The following is a 20979-nucleotide window of genomic DNA, read 5'->3' on the forward strand; positions in this document are numbered from 1 at the left end:
TTACAGTCCGATCTGTTGTTAAAATCCAAAAAGATAATTGAGGTTTTTTTAATAACAGAGAGATGAACTCTAACCAAGAGCAGCTGCTGCTAAGATTTAAACATTTTTAAACAGTTACTTACGCTTCATCAATGTTGGGATGGAAAATTTTATTCATGAATCCTGTAAAAAGAGATGTTAATTAGCAGCAAAAAGTATCCAGAGAACAATTAGTTTAAAAGTATTTCAGTACGGAAACAATTTCAGTATTAGGATAACTCATTACTTTCAATCTTAGATCTTTGGTTACTGGTAAGACTATATTCTCCTGAATGTGTCAATTACTTAAAATACATCAGAGTTCTACTAATCAAATGAGCAAACTCTGAGAGCAATGCAGCTTCTAATACAAAACAATCATTACAAGAAATTATTTTCTGAGCTATGAAGGTACTTGCCAAGAAAATTTATAGTACTAAATGGTTTATAACTAGTGCCATGATAAAAGTTAAGAAAGCTACTCTGACTTTCCTCCCCAAAGTTTTATTGTTCAATCACTAAATGTGGAGGTTCTGCATTTGAACTTCTCCTTCCGAAGCTCAGTTACTCGTATCATTGTGCTACACCGTGTGCGGAACATGAATGAAGCTGCTGAAATGCTAAAGGAGTACTGCTTCCAAACCGCAAAGGATTTCATAAGAACAGTGCCCAAAGTATTTCCTTTAACTTTAGTCTACTCATTCCAGGAAACGCAGTTTTGATTAAAATTGGGGCAACCAAGAAATTAGGCAAGGTGTTTAAAAAAATTCTGTAAGATGGCTGTTATCTGTCAGGGATTCAAATTTTTTGATTTATTCCTAGAAAAACAAGTATGTATAGACTTTTAAACAAATATATTGATATTTAAATTCCAAAAAGAAATTATTTTCTAACTCAAAACCAGTGAGTTAATCAGTTTGTATACAAGCAAATGACAGTATTCTAAAGCAGAGATCCACTGTCAAAGCCCTCATTTTGTCATCCTTATCGCCTTACTTCCTTTTTTAAATTTAATTTTATTTATTTATTTTTTGGCCGTGCCACACGGCATGCGGGATCTTAGTTCCCTGACTAGGGACTGAACCCGTGCCCCCTGCGATGCAAGCACGGAGTCTTAAGCACTGGACCGCCAGGGAAGTCCCCTTACTTCCTTTTTAGACTTCCTTATTCCATATCCTCCTTTCAATAAATTGAAGTTCCTTATTAAGTGGCTATCACCACGTCCCAATCCCACCCTCCCTCACCCCACCCCCACCTTACATGTTCTCTTTCATTCATTCAAAATATATCTGGTCAACATCTATGTGTCAGGCACTGTGCTTATTTAGGGTACAAAACCAAATAAAGACAGTACTCTATTCTCGAGGAGGTCACTGGAGCAATGGGACAAGACACACAAAGAAATAATGCAGTGTGCAAAAAGAGGCGACAGGGGGCTTCCCTGGTGGCGCAGTGGTTGAGAATCTGCCTGCTAATGCAGGGGACAAGGGTTTGAGCCCTGGTCTGGGAAGATCCCACATGCTGCGGAGCAACTAGGCCCATGAGCCACAACTACTGAGCCTGCGCGTCTGGAGCGTGTGCTCCACAAGAAGAGAGGTCGCAATAGTGAGAGGCCTGCGCATCACGATGAAGAGTGGCCCCCGCTTGCCACAACGAGAGAAAGCCCTCGCACAGAAATGAAGACCCAACACAGCCAAAAAAAAAAAAAAAAAAAAAAAAAGCCAAGCATTTGAAGCCCTTTAAAAAAAAAAAAGAGGTGACGGGGAAGCATGTATGAGGAGAGGAAGATGTCAGGAAAGATGCAGACAAGTGGCATCAAAGGAAGATCCTCAAGGATGAGGTGTGACAGAGGTCATCTCCGAAAAGCTAAGAAACTTCTCTAGACTTAGAAAACGGGGATGAGACTATATGAAATCCCAGATATTCCAATCCTCACGTGCTCTAGCCACTCCAAGTACTAATCATGCTTCCAATTTTTGTTTTTTAATCTTTTGTGTTGAAATAGCTTAATGTTTTATTTACTACTATCAAGAGAGCCCATGCAATGTTTAAATGACTCTGATGCAAAAAGATTTGTGTCCAATTACCATTTCACATTCATTTTTCATTCAAGATGTTTCAAAGTCTAGATGTACAAGGTATGTGTTTATGAGGCGATTATACTAAGCCAGTTGAAATGTTCATGCCTTAATGTTGAGAAAAAAAAGCAGAATAAAAATTCTATCGAACCTCAGAAAAACACTGATACATGTGTCCAAGAAGGCCTACGAGGATATCTGTTGCAGCAGTGTTTATAAAAGCCAAGAACCAAGTTCAACCCCATCAACAAGGTATGGGAGAGACTGTAGTACATCCTTATACTGGGAGTCCTATACAGCCAAGGTAGTGAACTAGGTCAGTATGTATAGAGCCAAAGCTGAGGGGAAACAAAAAAGTTGCAGGATGATATATTTACAGCATGATACCATTTACATAAACTAAAACAAAGCGACACTACATATTCTCTATGGTAACGAGTACAGAAAACTGTATTGGACCAACATATACCAAATTTATAAGAGTATTTTAGTGAGGGTGCAGGGCCAAGGTCATGGTGGGAATAGGTAACAGAATGAGGAATGGTGATTAAAGATGAATTTATCTGTAAAACTATATTCCTTTAAAAAAGAGCTAGCTCTTGCTTCGGCAGCTCACATACTAAAAAGATATATGTGCTTGTATATTATTTGCCCTGGTATTTTAAAAAGTGTGCACATAGATAAAAAACTGGTAACAAATATGTACAAATATCAACAGTGCTTAGTTCTTAGTGGTGGGGATATTTTCTCCGTTATCCTTTTTAAACCAGCCCCACCCCATACCAGAAGTAGGATCGCAGCAATGGAAATGGGTTAGAAGGAATGAAGCGTCAGAAAACTAAAAAGAGAATCATCATATGATCCAGCAATCCCACTCCTGAGCATACACCCAGACAAAACTATAATTCAAAAAGATACATGCACCCTTATGTTCACAGCAGCACTGTTCACAAGACATGGCAACAACCTAAATGTCCACCGACAGATGAATGAATAAAGATGTAGTACATATATACAATAGACTACTACTCAGCCATAAAAAAGAACAAAATAATGCCATTTGCATCAATATGAATGCAACTAGAGATTATCATACTAAGTGAAGTAAGCCTGAAAGAAAGAATACAATACAAATGAACCCATCTACGAAGCAGAAACAGAATCATGGATGTAGAGAACAAGCTGGTGGCTGCCGAGGGGGTTGGGGGAGGGATGGAGTGGGAGGGTGGGGTGAGCAGATGTAAGCTATTACATACAGGATGGATAAACAACAAGGTCCTACTGTATAGCACAGGGAACTATAGTCAATATCCTATGATAAACCATAATGGAAAAGAATATGAAAAAAGAATGTATATACGTATAACTCAATCACTTTGCTGTAGAGCAGAAATTAACACAACACTGTAAATCAACAAAAAATTAAAAAAATAAAAGAATGAAGCTTCAATAATTTGATGTCACAGGGAACCTCAAAGGTATAAGTCAAGGAAATAGCTATGGTGAAAAAAGCTTTAAATGTTTATCAAAACTGTCTCTGAAAGATTAAGGTTCCTGCCTCCCTCCTTGTACAAGGTCTGGAGATTACATTTGGAATCAATATAGTTTCCACACTGTTTTCAATTTAATCTAGATTTTGGCTTGGTTGGTCCAAGACTATATAAGAAAGAGGGCCAAAAAGGGCTTAGTAAACATATTCTTTAGTAATAAATGGGTTGGAGCCCAGTCCCCAGTGCCCCTGATAAATATAAAACCCCATCTGAGCTCTGAGGTGGAGAGCAGAATCGGACTGGAAAGAGAAAAGTACTAATAGGGATTTGGCTTCTAGTCCCAACTCTGCTGTTAACTGCAGGCCTTGATCAGGTCACTATACTTCTGTGGGTCTGCTTCTTTACCTGCAAAGAGAAACAGCTGGGCTACATGACCTCCAAAACCTCCACTCTTATTCTGTTTGTAAAAGGACCATCAGCTCTAAAATCTGGGATTTAATAACAATGGCCAGACCTCTGAGAACAGAGGACTTAAGGGGAAATGGCCAATGGTTAAGTCCGTAAAGGAAATTAATTCTGTGAGGCACATTTTTAGGTACATAAGTATTCTGGAGAATATAATACAAAGTTACTAACATGCTAAAATACCACAAAGAGACAAAATCCACTGACTATTCCAAAGTAGGCAGAAATGGAGTTTATAAACTTGCCATTGAGCAACAAGCACAACCAGACCATTTCTACTAAAAAACAATTTCCACACTACAATCATCTCTTCCTATACCAGGCTTTTTCTATTGTTAGAAAAATACCCAACGCAAATAAATGGAAAGGGGTAGATTTATCTATATCTGTGTGTGTATATATATATATATATATATATATCTCCTTTAAATTTGTCCTTGGACAAGCTGTGGGCAGCATTTCTGGCAAAGCTATTTACATTCTGGATAATGATGACAACAATGGAACTTCTGCACAAGGAGGGGAGGAGAGAAAGAACAGGCTAGGAATTCAGAGAAGGAACATTCTCAGGACTGAGTGTGTTTGCCCTGGCATGTTTTCCTTCCTTTTGGCAACGCTATCACCACATTAATGAATTTGTCTGCAACAAGAGAATTTTCCCAACACTTGTTTCCATTTGACCAGGAACTATTTTGAAGATATTTTAAGAGAACATATTTTGAAAACTGCTTTTATGGAAACATGATAAGTGGAAGCAGCAAGTCACATTTAATCCATATGATTTAAGATTTTATTCACTACCAGACATTTTCTAATGATAACATTTCAGTGATTGATCGGATAAAGTTCAGAACTCCTTTGTTTAAATTTTTTGGACAATTATTCTCTGGCATGGATCAAGCATTTATAAACAAGGGGGACAACAGGTACAAAGGTTTAGCTAAAAATCTTACCACCTCTGTCCTCTGTCTTTTATCAGAAGGGAATCAGGAGATTTATAATTCTGGAGGAGGAATCCAAACCATGCTTAGTTGATGAAAAACTACATATCTTAGAAAACAAAAGCACAGATTATTAAAATAGAAAAATATGCCATGCTTTTGCTTGTTCCACTCCAATACTCAACTGCTCTAGAATAACAAATCTCTTGACCCATAGGCTAATAAAGAGAGAAAGTAAATAACGCTGTGCCGAGTCATGCTGAAAACTGTTTTTTATTTCAGACTGTTTCTGTGTCCAATCCCAGGAGGGGATCTATACAAAGTTGTACACTTTCGAATAACTGATATCGGGGTCAATATGTACATGAAAGAGGCAAAAATTAATTATACTTCCGTCTTTGTTCCATTTACAAGTGGGGATATTTTTAGTGATCAAATTTGTGGATACAATGAAATACCTAAGGGCCAGTCATCTATCCAGAAATTTCATCCAGAATAATCTTGAAGAAATGAGGTCAAACAAGGTGACTCATGAAACAAGGTAAATCCACCCTAAGGTAATAGGGTGAAAAGCACAAAAGGCAAAAATGAAAACTTTATCCCAGAGATAAAATGAACCTGGACTGCAGATGGTTGAGGCAGCTGTGGCTGATATGATTTAATTATAAGCTTATGAATTCCTGTGAGAAAACAGTAAATAAATATATTTAATTACTCTGATATTCTATCTTCAGGACAAATACCCACATAAAGTAGACCATTCAGAATGAAACTGATTAATTCTCTATTTTTAAAGTAGATATAATTATTTAAAATATATTTATTAAAGATTAAATCCTATCTCCCCTAGAAGTATCTCAGACTATAAATTTTTTAAGGGCAATAACTTGGATCTCCATTCCAAGCATGCAGGAGGTGATCAGAGTTAGGGTGTTCCAGATAAAAAAGGGGTGGGGATGCTGCCAGCTTCACTGGTGACAGCTATACTGCCAGCTTTGTGCATTAGTGCACCCTCAGATAGATTTTCATCTTACCTCAGACAGCCAGGCCCAGCCCGTGGCAGCCTGCACCCAGGCAGAAGTCTCTTCCGAGAGCTGAGCCTTTCCTACTCAGGAGAGATGGACCTGGGCCGGTCTCTTCTTGGGTGAGGAACCAAGCAAGGAGCTCACTCTCATTGCCCTGTGTCATGGGAACTTCTGAACTGATCCTGTGTGTGTTCAGGAGATCTAAACTCAACAAGGGGTCCTCTTTTCTGTTTCTTCCTTTCTCTCTGATAATATGGAGTCTGAGGAATGGGCTGGATGGATAAGAAAAGTTCATTTATTCATTTATAACTAAGAAAAGCTGAAGTGTTATCCTTCAACAGCGTAACTCTTCTACCAACCTAGCAGATTACCAAAGCCTGCAGCCTTAAATCTACTCTCCTGCACATCCATTTTTGGAAGACTGTAATCTCTTTCCTATCTCCATAGTTTATCTTTCTCTCTCCTGGTCATTCATATAACCACACTGTCTGAATCAGGCAGGATTTATTTTCATGTCAGAGGCAGCAGAGTATGGACAGAACACACTGGACTTGAAATTTCGAGACCTAATTTCAAGTCTCTGCCACTGTTACTACACAAAGTCGTGGTTAAAAGATCAGGCTCCAGTCAGACTGCCTAAGTTCCACTTAGACCTACTGTATCTCTTTGCCTTTCTGTCTCCTTATTCATAAAGCTGGGTTAAATAATGGTATCCACATATCACAGGACTGTCACCAAGATTTAAGGAATATATGCACAGCATGTGACCAGTAACTCATGAGCTCAGGCAAGTAATTTCATCTCACTTTTCTCATCCTAAAAATGAAGATATCTGCCCCTACATATCCATCTCTTAATCCTTTAGCAATTTTCAAGAGCATTAGAAGGTATTTTGATTATGGGATATTAGTTTTTTTTTTTTATAACCCTATCACACTGGAAATGGCAAATACAGTTACTCTAATATTTACTATTAAAAAGATTGTTCTGATTGTATTTGGCATATGGAAAAAACACTGGACTGGAAGCTAGAAGGCAGACTCTGCAACTAATTAGTAATAATATATCTCCGCCTTCCTGAGTCTCATTTTTACAATCCTTCAAATAACGGAACAGGATGATATAATCTCCAAAGTTCCTTCTAGCAATATGGTTTTCACCAACACCAAGAATATGAACAAATCTTGAACTGTGTGAACAAGCTTTTCCAAGGGAACTAAGATATTACTCTTATTTGTTTTTAAAAGAATTTCAGTTTAACTAAATAAAAATGAAGCTAAGAATATGTTTTCATTATAACACCAATCCTAAAGGGAAAATGAATTTTATGCCCAGAAGATGTCAGAATAACCAACCAGCTCAAAAGCTAGAGGAACTAAAGTTCAAGTAGGAACTAACCTAAACAGCAAGTTAGGTGGAACTTTTATACAGCAAATGGAAAGATTATATAATAATGAATTGCCAAAGGCAGAATTAAAACTGACATAAGCCAGCTTCAAGAAGGAAATGCACAAACCTTCTCACAGAAGCAAGCATGTGCAAAAGCAAGGTTACCCCTTAGAGGTGGCCTGGGGAAGGGAAATCAAAGCCGACTATTATTTTTACTCTGGCTATACAGCAAGATGAAGCTGAATAAATTTAGATATTACAAACTGCTAACAACAGGTTTTTCATTGACAGGGCCAATTTGACTACTGACTTCTTCCATCATTGAGAACTTCAGCACCTAAGCCAAGTCTCTCCCCCACCAACTCCCGTCATTTTTAGTGACATTATTACCTACACAGACCACCCTCCTCACACCCTGGGGCCTCTCAGTTCTCTAAGCTTCTTCTTAATGATCTTTCCTCGGTTCTATCTCATTCACACTCCCAGGACATGCCTTGAAGTCTGGCATCCCTACAAATAGCTTCACTTCCAAAATCACAAATTCAGACATCCCCTCTCCCACTACGGTCTCCTATCCTTGTCAAAGAGCTTCCCACCCCATGAACAATTCTTTCACCTGTGAACTCTAATCCACTCACCCTCCCTCTTTATTCCTACCTACCACCCTCTTATTTTCACGTCTTCCCCTAACTAGGTTTAAGAGCTATCACCATCATCACTCTCTGGCAATTCTCTGCAAATCCCCTGCCCTCTCCCCTCCAAAATACCCATCTACAACTGGAGAAAACCAATCATTCACAATTCTTGGACTTGAGGACGTCTCTAAATAGGCATTCACTCATTATTCACTAACTCACTCAACAGATATTCTTCAGCACAACAGGCAATGTATAAAGCCTGGAGGTGGGGAGACGGATTTTTAGTAAAACAGACCCAGGAACTGCCTTCATGGAGTTTATATCTATTGGGTTGGCAGGGAGGAGAGATGTAAGTAAACAAATGTATCAATTTTAAAAAGTATGCTCTATAACAACTTTTGTGGATTCAACATCCCCTATAATTTTCCTCTCTTCTTTCTCTAGTAGCTTGCGCCCCCATTCTCCAATGACTTGGACATTTTACCATTATTCTGCAAATCTCCCATTCCCTTTGCCCCTCCATTTCTCACTTTGACTTAATAGCCCTGCCCATTTTTTTGGGAAAATGGGTGCCAATTGGCAGGATCCCTCATCATCCCCAACAAAATCCACCCCCCCACATGCTAATTTTTCCTGCCTCATCAGCTTGCTCAAATGTTCATGTTCATGGTCTTCTCAAGCACCAGTCTTCTATTTGTGTTCTGATCTTGTCCCTTGCTACAGTGTCAAAGGCATTGTTCCTTTAATTCTCCTCCTGACGTCCAACATCACCAAGCTTTCCCTCTCTTCTAGACAACTCCCTGCAAGGAGCAAAATCTCTTATTCAAGAAATAAAAAGTAAAGCCTTCCTTTTATCTTCCTCTAGGTAACAGCCTCATTTGTACGCTTTCCTCTATATAGATAGGTTTCTTCAAGTAATGTGTATCTATTGGGTTGGCCAAAAAGTTCATTCGGTTAGTGAATAATTGTTCAATAAAAGTACTGGTGAAAATAAAAAATGTGTCTTTTATTTTTACTTAAAACCGAACAAATTTTTTGGCCAACCCAATACACCAGAGTTTTCAACCTTGGCACCTTGATCCAAACCACCAATATCTCTACTCTTTCCCCACAACAGCAGAGTGATCACTGAACCTGTTTAAAACGCTGCAATGATTTTTTTCCATTACATTAAGAATATAACTCAACCATTTAACCTGGCCAGCAAAGCTCTACAGGACCTCGCCCTGCCTACCACCTGGACCGCTTTCTCATATCTCACACTCTCCACCCAGCCTCCCAGCCTCATCTCTCTTCCCTGAGCATGCAAAGCTCCTGCCTCGGGGTCTTTGTCTTCACAATTTCTTCTGCCTAAAATGCTCTCAATCCCTGACCTTGGAGGATCAGGGCTGGCTTTTTTCCCCTTTTCATTTAAACCTCAGCTTAAATTTACTTTGTCAGAGAAGCCCTTCCTGAATACCTAATCTAAGATAGCTATCATGTCAATTCTATCACATCAGTTCTCTGCATAAAGCTATCAGACATTTAAAATTTTGCTTTATCTCCCCCTCCCATCATCACAAAAGGATTTAAGGGTGAAGGGAGCAATTTGTTCACTTCTGTATCCCTAGCACCTAGAATAATGCCCTGCACACAGCTGGTATCTGATGAATTTGTGGAGCTGATTAGAAGACATGATGCAAGATGTATCCATTTTATGAGAAAGCAGGTTCTGCCTCAGCTGCTAGACATAATCTTTTCAAAAATCTATCCTGAAAAATCTCATTTTCAGAACTCCAGTAAAAGGAGAGCTTTTAACAATGGCTTACATTCTCATAGCATTATCTAAAAAAATTTTTTTAGGAAACTTTTCTACTAGAATGTAACTGAAACAGGAACTAAATTCAAACCCAAGGTTGCAAAAGTAGAGAAGTATATAGGTGATCTTAATGGAATTTGCTTCCTCAGTCTAAGAATTCATTCTATTTGTGGAAATATAGTGGTTCAAGTAGTCTTTGTTAAATGACTGACCCCAAACCTCTCATGCATGACACACTCCTCTCTACTCCCAATCCTGGTCTACTCCTGACTAAGCAGGGCTCAGTTAAGTTACTCACAATAGTTCCTGAGGGAGTAATTGTACAACGTTTCCAGCTAGGAAGACACAAAGTAAATGGTAAATATTCTAAACTCTACAGTTAGTCATACCATATGTTATAAAACTCCATTCCAAAAATACTGTGAGGTGATTTCTGGCCATAGTGAAATAAAAAATGTATTATGCCAGAAGAGTCTGTGAATCTGCCAATGAAAAAGGTGAAAACATTTCCTTTAATCACTGGCACAAGTAAAAAGAATATGGTGCACTGAATATCAGAATATCTTTTAATTAAAAACTGGTGGCAGATTGGGAAATTTAGAAGGAACTCAGGTTATCTAGTCTAGTTTCCTTTGGAAAAGAATGACCTAAAACCATTCTATCTAGATGACAGTCTGACCTAATTGTAAAGGCCACTGGTATAGCTCAAAATAGCATTCTAATTTTTGTTATTGTCCATGACTCTTTCGTTTTGTTTCTATTTACTCAAATGGACTTGGCTAGCTCTTGCCATATGCTATTGACATCAATTACACTGAAGAATGAGCTTGGGTTTTTCCCTGGCCATTCTATTAACATTCGGCAAACACATTAAGTGGTCTCTCCAGAATCTTGTTCTCAACCGTTCCTCTTACACAGTCAGCTTTGGTATCATCAAATTACAGTCCAGACACACATAGCATATAGCCTGCTCCTGAGGGTCCTCCTCACTGTTAATATGGAGATACACACAGGTAGTATTTCAAAAGTGAGTTTCTAGACTTGTTAGCTGGCTCTTACAAAAGAGTTTTCTATTTTAAAAAAGTATAAATGGTGACAGAGTTCCCAGGCTGGTCTTAAGGCTATCTACAAAAGATTCTAAAATACTCTATAGTTCTATCTGAAATTAGTAGAATACATCTATTAATATACTAGTCAGTAGACATTTAAAAATAAGATTAAATGACAACTTTAAAATTTTCTGTTGAATGCTAGTGTTTAAGTAAAATAGGTAGATCTGATCAGGAGACTACTGTAGATCTTGAAGGGAACTTTTCAAGGTACTTTCAAGACCTTTAGAGCAGGGGTCCCCAACACCCCCGCCATGGACTGCTAGCGGCCTGTTAGGAACTGGGCCATACAGCAAGAGATGAGCGGCGGGCGGGTGAGCGGAGCTTCAGCTGCCACTCCCCATCGCCTGCGTTACCGCCTGAACCACCCAAGCCCCCACGCCCCCCGCGGAAAAATTGTCTTCCACAGATCCAGTCCCTGGTGCCAAAAAGGTTGGGGACCGCTGCTTTAGAGGCTGAAAAGCTTAAATTTAATATTGTATGTTGTATTTTATCAGAAGACATAATTTTGCCCTCTTGGGTGAGGTTTATCCAAAGTATTACTGTTACTGGATTTCCCTGGTGGCGCAGTGGTTAAGGATCCACCTGCCAATGCAGGGGACACAGGTTCGATCCCTGGTCCGGGAAGATCCCACATGCCACGGAGCAACTAAGCCTGTGTGCCACAACTACTGAGCCTGCGCTCTAGAGCCCGCGAGCCACAACTACTGGAGCCCACGAGCCACAACTACTGAAGCCCGTGTGCCTAGAGCCTGTGCTCCGCAACAAGAGAAGCCACTGCAATGAGAAGCCCACGCAACGCAACGAAGAGTAGCCCCTGCGTGACTCAATGAAGACCCAACGCAGCCAAAAAATAAATAAAATTTAAAAAATAAAAATAAATAAAAATAAAAATTCTGCCTGTTGAAAATAAGAGAACAGATTCTCCCCTCCCCTTCTGTTAAAAAAAAAAAGTATTACTGTTATTATTAGCTGTAAACGGGAGCCTTCTTGGTTCATATGAAGAGAAAAATGGAACAAAGGGAAACACAAGTGGAGGAGTCAGACTGAAAAAAGAAGCAGATAAGAATTGCTCAAGTAACAAGGGAAGGGAAAAGGGAAAGGAAGAAAAGGAGTGTAGAATAGCTATACTTAAAGGTTTATTCCAAGATGGAGTAAACTAAACTGTAAGCAGAGAAACAAAGGAAATAGTAGGTACACTTACACGCACAAATAATTAAAACTGAAGGTAAAAAAGAAAGGAGGGTGGTGGGAAACATGGGGGCCAGCAGGCCCTTAGCAAGCTACCAGGTAAGAATTCTGGCCAAGGATTGCTTGGTGGCTTTCTAGAACAAAACACAGGAAAAGCATAGACTCAGACAAAGATGTAGACAGCACACTCAAAAGACATGCACTTGCCATATGTTTTTAAATATTTACTTTTATAATAAAAGGGAACTTACTGCAGAATATTTGGGAATTACAGAAAAATGGTTTTAATTCCCTTAACAGCCATGGATAACTATAGCCAGTATTTGGCATTCATACTTGGAATTTGCGTGGAAAAAATTATTGTTACACTATATAATGTTATACATTTTCCTGTGTGTTCCATTATTTATTTATTTATTCATTCATTTATTTTTTGGCCGCACTGCACGTGTGACTTACAAAATCTTAGTTCCCTGACCAGGGATTGAACCCAGGTCCCTGGAAGCGACAGTGCCAAGTCCTAACCACTGGTTGGCCAGGGAATTCCTCCCTATGTGTTCCTTTAAAGATGGTGTTAAAATATGAGTAATGGTTGTGAAACATTTTGTCCATTAAAATGTACCACAATTTAACTACTTTATTGTCAACTGGGTGATTTAGGTTGCTTCCAACTTTTAAGTTTTAAAAATAACACTGCAATTTACATACTCTTATATATTAATCTTAGTGTACACCTCTGGGTATTTCCTTATTTTAAGTAAAATCACTCAAAGGATACAAAATTTTATCAATATATACTGTTAGGTTGGCTACATCATAATAACTTTGCCAACAATGTTTAACCTGCCAATTTGATAAGTCATATATTCTCTTATTTTTTTAATCTGCATTCTTTGGATTAGACACAAAACCATTTGTATCCTATGCTTATCGATTATTTTTAATTTTTATAAAAAATTGCTCCATGTGACCTCTGTATATATGAGATCACTCATTTTTATTTCCCCACACAGCAACTGCAAGTCTTATCTTTGACGGATAAAAGCTCTTCCTTAGTAGATGAGCACACGTGTAACGACTGAAAACTGTGAATCTGGAGAAGTATGGAATATGGGCAGTCTCTGTAGAAACTCCTCTGCATATAACATAATCTTCATGGGCTGGGCATTACTTCGGTTTTGAAAGAGTATTTGTAAAGTCCTTACGTTCACCTTCACATCTCTGAAGCTTTGTAAAGACTATTCTCAATATGTGAAATACAATTCTTGTAAAAGCCTATCTCCTCCATATACTCTTTCTTCCTCAACTGAGCTGCTAATTCACACTTCTCCTAAAAAGCAAGGAAATGCTGTCACTAAAGCAAATGCAGTATTTTGTATGTGTTGACTTTTTCCTCCCAACTAGTGAAAGCCTTACACAGCCTTCCTAACTATTGGGTAGAATGCCATATATCATGTATTCTGAGTATTTAATACATTGGTCAATATCAAACATGCAGAATTCATTTAATTCCATTATCTCATTTTCTAGAAGAGGAAACAACAGTTCTGATAAGTATCATTCTCACAGTCAAGGAGAATCAGGGCCAGAACCATTCTTTCCCACTCTTTCCTGAACCAGTCCACTGACCAATCACATTCGCCTAACTACACAGTGACACACCCAGCAGCACTGCTAGCATTCTAGGAATGTTTCTGAATGAAAAAGATAAAAGTCTGTACTTTCAAATAAATCAGAACTTAAAGATTCAAATATAATTTACATCAAAGCAGTCTCTCTGGAAAACGATGCAAATATTTCAATGACATTACAATTGATTAAAGGAGTTTTATAATTTCCTTTTGAAAGAGCCCATAGGGCCAGTTTAAAAGAAAACATAATCCTTAAACTTAAGTCACTTTCACAACCATATTTCATTTTAGATTTCAACTGATGTTACTTTGTTTTCAATTCATCTTATTCTCTAGAATTAAATGACCTTTAGCCATTTCAAAAATTTATATCCAGCTTCAAAGCATCAAGATTTGCCATCACTCATGATATTCAAAGAGAATGTAAAATTCCAAAAGATGAGCTTAAGATGTTTGGAACAATGATGGCATTGTAAGAGTAAGCTCATAACTTCCCCAGGAGTCTGTTTATATTCCCTCTCTTTCCACAGAGGAGTTGAGGGAGTTTATTGCTATTTGGGGGTAAAAACTTAAAGACGTAAACTGTTTCTGAAAGGACTTTTGTAGTTATACCTCATGCAATCATGTAACTACTGAAAACTCTCTAAAACTGTATTTGGAGTATATACCAAAGATGAGCCTGTCAAATTACATTGCATATACACTTATATATGCATAGAAAAATGTTTTAAAGTACATTTTTATGCACTTTATGCAAATAATGATATCTATTGAGGGATAGGACTATAAGACATTTTAATTTTTCTTTACTTTTGCTCACCTGGACCTTCTCACATTCCTACTGTGGATATGGAGCATTTATACAATTTAAAAAATACATAGTAATATTACACAAAAAAGTATATACATATACATTTTAAAATTCCAAGAGCTAAACATTAAAATACTTAAATCTAAATTTGCACATCTCAAAATTTGGCTCAGAAAGAAGGGTATGCCTGCCTAGATACTATAGAAGCAGGGTTTAAAAAGAGCAGTGAAGTTGGATTTATCTTATCTCCTTGCCCTTCTGTATAATTCTGCAACTATCTATACAATTCAAAAAGGAATCTTTGCCTATTCTACATGAGCCACCACCTCTCAAAATGTTTAACGCACATTCTAACAGTAATTACATTGTTGACGACCTGAAAATGGGTCACCCCACACAACTGATTAAAACTCTCTTATGCAATCTTCCTTTGGAGGAAACAAGGACAGCTTGTACAAATATTTCAACTAGATCTACTTCCCTAAGAGAATATGGTACACATTTGTAGGTATTACCAAGTTCTAAAAGCACACAGAAAGGCAAAGGAAAAATTATAAAGAAGTTAAATTTGCCTAGTCATTTGTCCTAACCAATTTCATGTTACATCATTAATTTAAGAAAGTACAGAGGCTTCTGTTGTGTCATTAGTTAATAAACAATGTCTGAAGTTTAGATATTTACACTTTGAAAGTTATGATGAAATAATTATATTACCTGGAAATATATGTTAAGACAAGACTTGAGAAAAAACTACATTTCTACAGGATATGTAATTGCATTTCTATAGATTCATTGTTAGTTTCAACAAGCTATACTGTTTCCTTTCTGACTAGGAATCTAGGGTAACAAAACTAGATTTACCAAGCCAATTTTTAGTCTTTAAGTAAATAGGTATGTATGAAATATATTTGAATGAATTTACATGGTTTGGACATTCTGTTTGTAAAGGTTTAAAGATCATACCACTCAACTACATAAAAGTTTTAAATGCCTATATAGAAAGAAACACCCTACAGTTAGAAGACAAATGGGGGATAGGGAACCAATGTGACACAAAAGCCCTCCCGAACTGAGCGAAACCTACATTCCACCACACTGGAATGGAACTGAGAAAGGGCTGGTGTCCCAAGTATGCTAAGGTATTAAGTCAGATACATTCAGGGATTGTCTCAAAGATTCAGCACCTCACAGCACTCTTCCTACAACACCAGCTGATAACTCTAAAACTTGGAGGCCCTTATAGTAATTCAATTATCCATAAAGTATCTTCTCAATTACTGAGTTTAAAAACTCAACTTTAGGGCCCTTAAGAGGAAATCACCAGTTTATTCTTAAAATGAGCACTAAGAATCCCAGTCTAAGAAGGGATTATAGATGCTCTGTAGTATTTTTATAGCATGAAATTCTAAAACATATAAAGTAGCTAGATGTCAGGGGGCTAGGCCATTGCATCTGACTGGGAATTAGCCTGTGACTATTCTAACGTTCCTGCATTATTTATCCGAGACAGAAATGTGGGGGCCTAGAATCAAAACATATAGCTCAGAATGTCTTTGGTCCACCTCTTTTAAAAAACCCTTTTGGGCTGGTGGGGCAGTCTAAATTCCAAGAGTTCTGGCATTAGCTCTGAAGACAAGCCCACAGCAGTAGCAAGATATCTGAAACTAACAATTCTGAACATGCGGTTCAGTGTGACAGAGAATGCTCTAATATATTCCAATTTTATCTTCTTCTTCCTTCTTAAAATTGGTCAATATTTTATAGCATTTTAAAATCATCTACAGAATGAAATTTTTAGAAGTGGGCTTAAGTTAGCTAAGTTACTACCATTCTACAGTCTCAAATTATTTAAAGGTTATCAATCTTCAATCAAATATACCTCTATAGCATCTGATGCTAAAATACCTAAATTGTCACTAAATGCCTTAATAGGGGTAATAGGTTAATATCAACAATTAGGGCAGAAGATGAAGGTGAGGAAAAAAATACCCTTTATACAACCCCACTGAGGTTTCTTCTCTACTTTCTTTAGCTGTTTAGAGGGCTAAAAAGATTAGGAATGTAGAGAATGGAAAAGGGTACCCAGAGTTGGAGTGAACAAAAGTAAAGTAGGATATACACAGGATTTTTAAATGGCAGAATTAGAATAGGCACTGTAAAATATTAATTCCAACAATCTGGCATTTAAAATGAGATTTAAGATGTTTATTATTTTACTGCTAATAGCCTGAATGGACAGTGGGTCTTAAAATTGTTTAATCTGACCCTGACAGAAAAATCTAGAGTTATAGTCATTACAAGCATGCAAAGGGTATATTTAAACATTTTCTATCACACTATGGAAGTACCCTCCCCACCAAATTACTAATTAACCTAAGCCAAAAAAGGAAAAAATTCAGTTAAGTTAATATTTCTGGAATTAATGATCTCCCATAAAACGTAGGATTTTTTTTTTTCCATTTCAAAACTCTCTAAGGAGAGAAACTGGGTAGTTACATACCTATAGATGGAGATTTGAAAGGGTATTTATCAGGAAGATCCACTCTAACTTTCCATACTCCACCTTCATATGGTGCTGAAATAAAAGCAAAAAAGTTAAACATTAGGATTGTGCCTCCAAATCAGAAGATAAATCTGAATGTAAGTTAAACATTAAATCCTAACCTGTTTTGAGAACCTTGCAAATTAATTCCTTCAAGAGTCAGGGAACTCTTATAACTAACTAACTACTATAACTAGTAGGTAATCTATGTTCAATTATAATACTTTTCTTTAAAAAATCTAGAGTTAGCAAAGGTTCATTTTTTCCCCCAAATTTACCTGATTCTTTAAAGTATCAAACACTGTTCAGTTATTTGGTAAGTAATAGCCTACTGTCTCAATCTATACCATGCTCACCCCACCCCCAAAAAACAACAAAAAACATTTCCACAAAACCCAGAATTCACAATTCATGTTTAATACTGTCACACAGAGATAAAAGAGAAAAGCATATAAAGTAATTATGATAAGAGCAAGATTTCCTCACTGCTTCTAGAATTAAATTAAATTTACTTTTCAAAAACTACACATATCACCATCTCCCTTGATATTCTCACTGTCTATTAAGGAATAGAGTAAAAGATTGTAATAAAAAACACATACCAACACATATACTTACTTCCTTGTGGTCCATAAAACTTCACTACAAATTCATTGAGTCCTCCTAGGATCGTAACCTCATGCTTACTCTCGATGCTAAGGTGGAAGGTAAAGGAAATTACACAGGCTTTATATTACCCAGAAGAACTAAAGGTGGCTTCCTCAAGATATGCCATTTAAAGTGTTACCAACATTTTATAATGAAAGCAATAAAATATAAAACATGAATAATAATTCTTGTAATTTAAAAGGCAATATACGCTCTTGTGAAAAGAATATGAATGAGCTTTAGATTCAGAGAAGCTGGGGTTCAAATCCTAGAACTGCCATATACTGAATTTGAGCCTAGACAAAATAATGTAAACTCACTCCCTGAGCCTTTTGTTCTCCTTTGCAAATCAGGAAAACACCACTTTACAGACCTCTGTGAAGATTAAATGGGTTAAGTATGTAAAATGTGTAAGACCACATTGTATATATAAGTATGAAAAATAGGCACTTAATTTTAGTTTTTCTCCCCTCTGTACTGTCCCCACCCCATCCTATCCCCAATGACCCTTTAACATAAATCCAGCATTCCCTTTAGTCAAATTCAAGCACTCAGCAAAACACCGATTCTCCTGAACTGGAAATGCTGTGCTCCTAAAATTACACATCATAATTTTCTCCCTGGCTTAGAGAATAATCAAAATAACTAGTGATATAACCTTGCTATAAGTAGCATTGCCAAATGCAAAAGACAAGCAAAAAAAAAATTTTTTTTTTTTTAAATCTTATCTGTAGTATTTATTTTCACCTACTCTTTTCCTCCCTCTTTTCCATCCCCTTGAGACTGGCCTCTAGGTTCTTATGTGCTCGGGGTTGGAATCACAGAGCGCTAACACTTCTGTGTTCCCTTCCTCAAAAATTTACTTGTCCCGAGACCCACCCCTTTAAGGTACTAAGATTCGATTATAGAAACCAAACCAACCCACATCAGCAGAAGAGAGGGCTACTGGCTTAATATCTGTTTTGTCTCTGCTTTGTGGTCTAACCCAATAATGACTCTACTGAGAAAAATTTTAGATGGTGGGGGCTTTCGGGAGCTCTCAAATCCCACTGTAACCTTAAAAAAAATCACCAACAACCAGATATGACAGACTGGTCTCATCTTTCTCAACCACCAGTGCAAATTACATTTTAATTATGTGTACTATTATACAAAAGAAAAAAAGCCAAAGAAATTTTAAGTGATCTCTTAAATAGAGAAAAATGTTAGTTTTAAAGGCTTGAAATTAAGTATTTGGCTCTCCAATCCTTTGTCCTGTAGGCCACAGAACAGAGGTCAGGTGTATTTTTGGCAAAGTCCTTGCTCAAGAGCAATGAACAGTATCCACTAGAGATATTAAATAATAAGATAATTCAGTCTATTTGATCTCATTCTTTTTGAAAACTATTTTAATAACATGCACACTGAAAGGATTCAAATAGTATCCACATTGGAAAATTGGCTTCATTTCTCATGGTCAAACGAAATATGCATGCATGCTTTGGTGTACTAAATTCTTCCTGGCACCTCCTTACAAAATATTCCAAAGCTAATGCTAATGTAATAAATTAAAGTACATGTTTAAATTGTTTTAAAACAAAAACAACCAAAAAAGCTCCCTTGTGTTAGTAAAAGTCAAATCTAGTTACAATAAACAAAGTTAATTACAAATAACTAAGTTCTCAAAAAAACAAACAAAAAAAACCTTGGGGATAAAAGGCTTTCTTAAGAATGACACCAAAGCCAGAAACCACAGAGGGAAAAATTAGCAGATGCAAGCACACACACACATTTAAAACTTCTATATTATAAAAAGTAAAGTCAGGACAAAGGACAAACTAAAAAGAAAAGACCAGAAGAGCCAAGTTGAGAAAACTGAAATTAAGCCATAAAAAGTCCAACTCATTAATTTAAAAATGAGATATTTTCCACTATTAATTCATAAAGATGAAAGAGCTAGATAAAACCCAGTGTTCAGTGGAGTATAAATTGGTATTCCTGAGGACAAATTTAGCACTATACTCTACTACTTAAAATGAATTTACTCTTTTACTCAAATTTCACTTCTTTCAAGTTATTTTTAAAAAAACAAAAAACAGACACTGCTGGTGGGAGTGTGATACGGTTTCAACCACTTTGGAAAACTGCTGGCACGGTAAAGCTGCACACATGCATGTCCCACACTCATCAGCACTTTTCCCAGTAGACAGGAATAGCTATGTTCACCAAAACACGTTTAAGAATGTTCGTATAGCACTACTTGTAATATCCAAAAATTAGGTTACAACCCAAAAGTTCATCAACAGTAAAAAGGATAAATTATGGTACAGTCACCCAAAAGAATATTACACAGCAATAAAAAATTAACTGTACATGTAAATGGATGAGTCTCAAAGATATTACAGTAAGTGAAAGAAAGCAGATACCAAAGAGCACATACAATATGATTCCATCTACACACATTTCAAACAGGCTAAATGAATCAAGGTGTTAGAAATTAGGATAGTGGTCACCCTCTAGTGGGGCCTGGTCATTGGAAAGGCATTTGAGAGGGACTTCTAGAGTGCCAATTATCCATTTATCAATGAGCTACAAAAATGATTTGTGCACTTTTTGTACGTATGTTACTATTTAATAAAAGAAGTTTACTAAATATAAGACTATCTGATACATGTACAGATATTTTTTATTTAAATTTTTAAAATGAAAATAAATTAAGTATTTATCAATAGGAAAAAGAATTATAAGCCATTTATGCAACAGGCTGCTACTAGTGTCTATTATTGTTTACTAGTGTCTTCTCCCCAACCGGAGCTCCTCTAATGTATGTTTCTGTTTAACTTGGGGTATCCAGAAGTAGTCAAAATGAATACACTGTAGTACCACATATAAAGATATCTCAGACATTAAACTAAATAAATTTGCAAGGATAATAATGAAGTAAGGTAGAGGATTAAATGAGTTTAACAAAAGAAGTCAAACTAATTTTACAATATAAGAATCTGTAAAAGCAGCATTCCCTATCAATCAGACCTAACTTGCTATGAATGACACTAATCTACAGCAATTACTCTTAATTAATCATTTAAAATTATAAGTTATCCACATGAATGTCCCCTCTAGAAAACTGAAGATATCTTTTCTATCTTTTATGTAGATGTAGTTAAGTCTGGGTTTCTTCCATTTTGTGATCTGTTTGGGATTTAGTCCATGCTGTTACCTACTT

General features: G+C 36.8%; 1 protein-coding gene across 2 annotated transcripts in view; it reads right to left on the reverse strand.

Moving 5' to 3' along the window:
- Nucleotides 1-20979, reverse strand: part of UBE2H (ubiquitin conjugating enzyme E2 H) — a 100040-nt gene that overhangs the window by 25458 nt on the left and 53603 nt on the right. For both annotated transcript variants that reach the window (XM_082846018.1, XM_082846019.1), the window contains exons 2-4: nucleotides 17745-17821; nucleotides 17085-17159; nucleotides 123-162 (exon numbers count right to left, since the gene is read on the reverse strand). In XM_082846018.1, the coding sequence (XP_082702144.1) occupies nucleotides 123-162; nucleotides 17085-17159; nucleotides 17745-17821 (192 nt within the window). The remainder of the gene's footprint in view (nucleotides 1-122; nucleotides 163-17084; nucleotides 17160-17744; nucleotides 17822-20979) is intronic.

The sequence above is a fragment of the Leucopleurus acutus genome, assembly GCF_964270905.1.
Source record: "Leucopleurus acutus genome assembly, chromosome: 9".
Classification (NCBI taxonomy): domain Eukaryota; kingdom Metazoa; phylum Chordata; class Mammalia; order Artiodactyla; family Delphinidae; genus Leucopleurus; species Leucopleurus acutus.